This window comes from Orycteropus afer, unplaced genomic scaffold (genome assembly GCF_000298275.1).
Source record: "Orycteropus afer afer isolate SDZICR_OR568_19922 unplaced genomic scaffold, OryAfe1.0 scaffold00637, whole genome shotgun sequence".
NCBI lineage: Eukaryota > Metazoa > Chordata > Mammalia > Tubulidentata > Orycteropodidae > Orycteropus > Orycteropus afer.
The window spans coordinates 606,307-613,564 of NW_006922224.1; the positions used below are offsets into that span (position 1 = coordinate 606,307).

A 7,258-nucleotide genomic window follows, 5' to 3' on the forward strand; every position below is an offset into this window, starting at 1 on the left:
GACTTCTCCAGTTTTTAGTGGCGAGATTATCCACCATGAGGATTAAGAGACCAATGCCCTTTCAACCAAAGAGTGCAGGGCCTCCCCTCAAATCAGCTGCAGGCCCTCAGTTCAGAAAAGAGTATAATAGCTAGGAGAAACCACGCCTTCATCAACTTGCCATGTTTTAGGTTAATCTTCCAAGGCTATTACAGTTACTTCCGATGGTTAATAAATAGCTTCCAAGAGCCTGCTTCATTTCATCGTCCAAAGGCCAGTTGGTCCCTGAGTGCATAAAGCTGTAAGCCAGCTAATGAGAGCACTGTCTCTGAGCTCAAGGGAGGTAGGGAGTGGCAGGGTCGGAGTGCCAGGTCCCAGCGAAGCAAGGATGCAGCCCATGACCAGCCTTGTTCTCTGTGCCTTCATGCTGCTCACGGGTTTCCTGTTCATCTGCCTGGGGGCCTTCCTCATCTCCTCAGGCTCCCTGTTCAACTACCAGGGGACTCTGATTATAGCCTATCTGCTCCTGCCTTTGGGCTTTGTGATCCTTCTGAGTGGAGTTTTCTGGAGCACCTACCGCCAGGCAAGCAAAAGCAAAAAGATGTTCAGCCATGTGCTCAGACAACACCTTGCTCAGAGGGACCTGGCCCTGGCCACAGTGGACAGGTACGTGCAGAGAAGCCAAAGGGAAGAAGAAGGGCTGAGAGTGGGGCTGCGTAGTGGGAAAGCAGAGTGGCTTCTAGTCATGCCATGAGGCAAATCCCATAGGGCTGTATGTCTCCTGTTGAGGCCCATGAGTGTGTGCTTAATCATAGCTACCCTATAGGACATAGTAGGACTGCTCCATAGTGTTTCCTAGGCTGTGAATCTTTATGGTAGTAGATCACCAAAACTTTTCTCCTGCAGAGTGGCTGGTGGTTTCAAACCACCAAAATTTTAGCAGCCGAGCACTTAACCATTGCACCACATGGGCTTCTTAGAGAGTAGAACTGCCCCCAAAGAGTTTTCTTGGCTGTACTCTTTACAGGAGCAGGTCACCAGGTCTTTCTCCCATGGTTCTGCTGGGTGGGTTCAAACCACTGAACTTTCAGAAAATAGCTGAGAGCTTAACAGTTGCGCCACCAGGGCTCCTTCGTTGTGTGCCTAGAACTTAAGTTTCATTGTTGAGGGGTTACTCAGCAGTGTGTCTTTTAGGAAGAATGTTGCCACATTTGGGGAAAGCCATGAAGTACAGGGAATTAAGGAGCCTGGGCAGTGGAAGTGGTTTGAGGCTCCATGGAAGAGAGGCCTAGGGATCTTCTTCCATGAAGATGGCAGCCAAGAAATCCCTACGGGGCAGTTTTACTATGTTGCATAGGTTACCATGAATCGAGGGCCAACTCAGTGGCAGCTAACAACAGCAGAGAGGATTTATCTTAGAGAAACTGTTATGCTCACAGGTGAAAATTCGCTTAACACAATTTAAGAGGACCAACTCTCAGATTCTTTGTTGTATCATGGAAGCTGTCATTGGTCAGAGGTGAGTGATGGCTAGTCATACTCCATAATCTGACCACCAGGTGATGAGGAAAGCAAGTCCCAGACCAAACTCTGCCACACATAACAAATTAGCCAACAGCCATGGAATCAGTCATGTAACCTCTTTGTAAGCTTATGCTCCTTTAAGGTGTTCTGAGCACAGCTTGGATGGAAGATTCATGACCAGCAAGGTGGAGATAGTCTATAAGATTCAGCCAATCAAATGGTTAGTTCAGGCAACCAACCAGTTACTATTGAGTTGACTCCAACTCATGATCACCCAATGGGTGTCAGAGTAAAGCTGTGCTCCATTGAGTATCAAGGGCTGATTTTCAGAAGTAGATCACCAGGCCTTTCTTTTGAGTCACTTCTGGGTGGATTCAAACCTCCAAACTCTCAGTTAGCAGCCAAGTGTGCTAATCATTTGCACAATCCAAGGAGTCTACCAGGCAACCAGAAAACTTACCCTGGAACCACTTATGATAAAACTGGGGACCTGAGGATAAAACCTAAGACATCCTTCTTAAGATGCAAACATTCATAAATTCTTTTGTCTTCTTCGTGCAAGGAAAAGGAATGTCTAAAACATTTCAGCAACTCCACATATCTTGAATACAAGTAATGTTACCACTGGCAGTCCACTTTTTATATCCATTACACTAATTAAAAAGATACAAATTATGACAACTAAAACCCATTTCCAGTGCTTATTGTACTAACTAGTAAGGCTGCTGGGTTTGATTTATATATATATATATAAGTAACTGAAGTGATCGGTGATGCCTAAGGCGTTTGACTTCTAACCAGAAGGCTGGCAGTTCAAATCCACCAGCCACTCCTCAGAAGGAAGGTTGGGCAACCTACTTCCGTAGAGATACCCGCCTTGGAAACCCAAGGAGGGGTCCCTATAAGTCGGGTCCGACTTGAAGGTAGAGAATGAAAAGTGATTGAAGATGCTTCTAGAATGAGGTTTCTTTCTATTTTTGTGTGTGTATATGTTAGATGACTACCTCCAGAGTGTGAATTCCTAATAAAAGTAACTCATTGTGTCTAAAAGTAAATCATTATGCTGAAATATGTTTAAGTAAATTATGAACATCATGATACTCCTATCTTACTGTCCCTTCCTGCTGTATCTACTAGGACAGTTCATCGATAATTAGTCATTATTAATTATCAGTAATTAACTAATGATCAAGGAGTCCCTGGGTAGGGCAAACGGTTAGGCACTTGACCACTAGCCAAAAGGTTGGTGGCTTGAACCCATCCAGAGGTGCCTCAGAAGACAGGCCTGGAGATCTGCTTCTGAAATATCACAGGCTTGAAAACCTATAGAGCACAGTTCAACTCTGTAACACATGGGGTAGCCCTGAGTCAGAACTGACTTAATGGCAACTAACAACAATGATCAATTATCAATTTAGTAATTATTAATAATTAGTCATTATTTGTAATAATTAGTAAATCAAAGAATGTAGGAAGTTACATTTCACAGACGCATTTACATTCTTCTGAAGCCCCAAATGTCACAGCTTCAAAGAATCTATCTATGTATCTATCTAGACCCTGGGTGTGCAAATGATTAACTGAAAGACTGGTAGTTCACACTCACATAGTGGTGCTACAGAAGAAAGGTCTGGTGACGTGCTTCTGTGAAAAGATTACAGCCAAGAAAACTCTATGGAGCTCTATTCTACTTGGTAACATGGAGTTCCCTGAGTCAAATACATCTCTAATGGTAGATCCCAGGCTCTGGGAAGGTGAATGGCAGTAGCAAGAGGAGAGAGGGCATTGGGTGAGGAGAACGGGATTTTAGAGCAGGTGATAGACACCCTGGGCCTCTCAAATCCCTCCAGGCAGGAGCCAACCTTTCTGCCTGCAACACCTGGTAAAGACTGCGATTTACACTGTACAGTAGACAGTTCCTCCAGCTGTTTGGCTTTGGGCCTGCTGCCATTTGGAGTGGAGCCATGGCTATCCCCTGTTCTGTTGTGCTCACCAACCACAAACACTCTCCAAAGGCCCTGGCAGGACTGGCTCTATAAATACACAACTCAACCAAGCTTATCTCCACCCCTCACCACCACCACTCCATCCCCATCTTCCTCACCTCCACCCTACCTGCTCTGGTTACCTAGAGCTGCTCTAACAAGAATATACCACAAATGGGATGGCTTTAACAAACAAAAGTTTATGCTCTTATAGATTGGAGGCTTTAAGTCTGAATTCGAAGTGCCAGACTCTAGGAGCTGGGTGAAAGCCCCTCGGCTTCAGCTCTGCCTCCTGCTCCTGGCCAACTGGAGCTAGAGTTGTTTTTCCCTCAGACAGCTTCTGGCTGCTGAGGCTGAGAAGCCCAAGGTTGACAAGTAAAAAGGCACAGTCCTGATGTTACCAAACCACATGGCAGGCCAGTAATTTAAGTCCATTGGAAGTCCCAAGGTGGGCAGAGCATGGCAGGCTGCTGAACAACAACACGGCTACATGCAGGGTCCAAGCGTGCCATAAACTAGAGACCATTCCCAAGGCTTCCTTATATACAGGAAGCAGACCACATCCCAAAGGCAGCTACTCAACTGCTTGTGGTAGATCCCACCATGGAGTTGATTGCCAGTCTCATTATGGGGAATAACTACCACCAACTGCCCAGCCACTAAACAAGGCCCAGCCAAGTTGACACACAAACATAACTGCCATACTATCCTCAACTCTGTTTATGACAGAGAAACCAAAGGGTTCAGCACTGAGCAATGGGCCAAGATCAATCAGCCTGGTGGGCCAAGCTGCCAATGAGTACATCAGCTTTGGAGTGGATGGCTTCTTAGCCATTGGCCTCTTGGCACAGAAAGGACTATGACTGAAATAGCCATAAAGCTGTCAGTGGAAATCGCCATAAAGCTGTCATTTGGGAAATAGGGTAGTTATGTGTCTTCTTTGAAACTAGCTGCCGAACTTGAAAGAGTGGTGGGCAAGGGGAACATCTGGTGTAGTTGGCTTTCATTCATTCCTTTGTTAGCTGTGAGGCTTCCAGACAGCTGAGTACAAGATGATGTGTTGAATGGGGATGTGGGTGGATTAAAGAACTAGACAGATAAGATCTACCTACAGTCAAGGTCCTTCAGTCTCCTAACCCTGATAAGGACCTCACACTAATGTCCCTGGTTCCATGTGTAAGCAAGAGAGAGGAAATAGCCTTGCATCAGGAATTTGTTGTTAGTTGCCAAGTCAGCTCTGATTCATGGTGACCCCATGCACAACAGAATGGAACGTTACTAAGTCCTGCACCATCCTCACAGTCATTGATATACCTGAGTCCGTTGTTGCTCCTAGGTTGCTAGGGGTGCATCTAGCTCTCTACCAGATAATATTCTGTTGGGATGCATAGGGTTTCCATTGGCTAATTGTCAGAAGTAGATCACTAGTCTATCTTAGTGTGGAAGCACCACTGCAACCTGTCCACCTTGGATGACCCTGTTGGTATTTGACAGAGCTTCCAGCATCACAGAAATGGGCAAGCCACCACAGTATGACAGGCAATGGAAAATTAGGAGTGGTGTTGTTGTTGCTGTTAGGTGCCATCAAGTAGGCCTCCAGCTCATGGTGACCCCACCACAATAGTATTGGACCATTGTGATTCAAACCATTGGCTGAGTTTTGGAAGTAGACTGCCAGGCCTTTCTTCCAGAAAATTAGGAATAGATGAGGAAACTATGACAGGAGACACGTATCCTATGGGGGGAAAGAGGGTTTTGCCAGAAAAGCAGCACATTTACAAAACCTGGCGATGCAGGGAAGGAGTGCATCTGTCTAGAATTAATGTTTCTTAACAGTTTAACTTCACACAAGTGTGAGTTGAGAAAGACAGACATATGCTGCTTTGGCATGAATGGCTTCAGTAACACATGTGTGTTTTGTGGTGTGCTTTGTCATCTAGGCCAGATTTCTACCCTCCAGCCTATGCAGAGAGCCTTGATGCAGACAAGCAGATCTGTCATGCCAGGGGAGCAGCCTCAGAGATCCCCCCACCACTGTACACAGAGATGCACCTTGACGTTGGCAGTGAAATCGAGGCCCAGCCAGAGGCCCCTCCACCCTACGAGGAGTCCATAACAGACATGGCAGCTGCAACCACGTCCAAGGCTACTGAGGAGCAGGGTTGGGGATGCTGAAGGCAGGGAAGGTCCCAGCGCCGGGACACACCCTCACCAAGATCAGCTGCTGACTGAATTCAGTCGAGGGGCCCTGGGTGGAGAAGCTGGGCCAGGGGTCTGTGCTGGAGCAGCCATGGGGATGCCCTGGGACAGCAGTGACACTTCGCAGACATACTCAGATGTGGCTGGACAGATGGGAGCCTGGAGGGCATGGTCAGCACTATGCATGGTCATTTCCTACTGTGCCCAACCCATACAGGCTATAGAGGTACTGCTTCTGAGAACCCTGCTCTCTGCACCCTCTCAAGTCTCCTCCACTTGTCTCTGCCCCAGCAGGGAGGAATATAGCCATTGGTTCATTGGGATAGCCACATGACCTCAGTTACTGCCTTACCTAATAATTAGAAAGGGAAAGTCCGCTGGAAATGAAGGGTCAATGTTGTTTATCAGTGAGTTGCTCAAGCCTTGTTAGCTGGCTTCATAATTTTGTCCATTTGCCACTTTACCAGAGTAACCCAGGGCTTCACACCGTGGGAGATCTGCCTGAGATCCATGTGTGTCATGTTAGATGATTTTATTTTAACCATATCTATTTCATTTCTGTCTGAAGGGAACATGACTCTAAAAGTTCCCCTGAAAATTGTTTAAACACAATGAGGTCCTCATATAAGCAGATACTCAAATTGACAGAATGTTTGAAAATTCACAAGACACAATTCTGGGAGGAAAGAATTTGTGCTAGTCATAGATTGTGTTAATATAGAATCAGACATAAGTCTTGAAAAATTATACATACACACACACACACACATACATACATACCTGGGAGCTCTGGTGGCATAATTCCTAAGGCATTTAACTGCTAACCAGAAGGCTGGCGGTTCAAACCCACCAGCCACTCCTCGGAAGGAAGATTGGGCAATCTCCTTCTGTAGAGATACCACCTCAGAAACCCAAAGAGGGGTCACTATGAGTCAAGACCAACTCGATGGCAGTGAGTTTGGTTTTTTGGGTTTATGTATGTACCTACTCCTTGTTTATCAACTGTCCAGTTAGCTAATTTTCTCATTTACAACAATGGTAAAAAATTTACTATCTGATTATTTAGCAGTAACAAACGCCAAGGTGTGAGGTGAGAGTAACACTGGCTGTGATGGTTAAGGTTATATGTCAACTTGCCTGGACCATGATTCTCACTGGTTTGGCAGTTATGTATGTAATGGTGGAATTTGGCAGTTATTCAATGATGTAATTTAGCAGTAATGTAATGATATAGTCATCCTCCGTTTCATATGACTCCAGTTTTTGTGTAAAGACCTGGTCTTTGTTTGAAACCTAACCATGTTGATAAGTGGGGGGATATGTGTGTGTGTGTGTGTGTGTGTGTGTGTGTGTGTGTATAGGTATATATTTTCACATATGTCAGAGTAGACCTGTGCCCCATAGTGTTTTCAATGGCTGTGAACTTTTGGAAGCAGATCACCAAGGTGCCTCTGTATAGATTTACACCACCAACCTTTTGGTTAGTAGTTGAGTGCTTACCAATTTGCTCCATCCAGGGACTCTCTATGTACTCTCTCTCATTTTCTATGCATCTGTATTTCAAAGAATCC

The 7,258-nt window shown here is 45.6% G+C and overlaps 1 protein-coding gene across 1 annotated transcript; it reads left to right on the plus strand.

Moving 5' to 3' along the window:
* The first annotated feature begins 367 nt into the window (after positions 1-367).
* On the plus strand, positions 368-5,663 carry TMEM252 (transmembrane protein 252). The gene is made up of 2 exons (XM_007956578.1): positions 368-645; positions 5,429-5,663. Exons 1-2 carry the CDS (start codon positions 368-370, stop codon positions 5,661-5,663), a joined length of 513 nt encoding a protein of 170 aa, XP_007954769.1.
* Positions 5,664-7,258: the final 1,595 nt, after the last annotated feature.

Bases quoted from the DNA above. Each gene is read 5' to 3' on its own strand.
- TMEM252 (XM_007956578.1), top strand. From the start codon at position 368: ATGCAGCCCATGACCAGCCTTGTTCTCTGTGCCTTCATGCTGCTCACG. The intron at 646-5,428 runs GTACGTGCAGAG...TTTGTCATCTAG, and splicing joins GCCCTGGCCACAGTGGACAG to GCCAGATTTCTACCCTCCAG.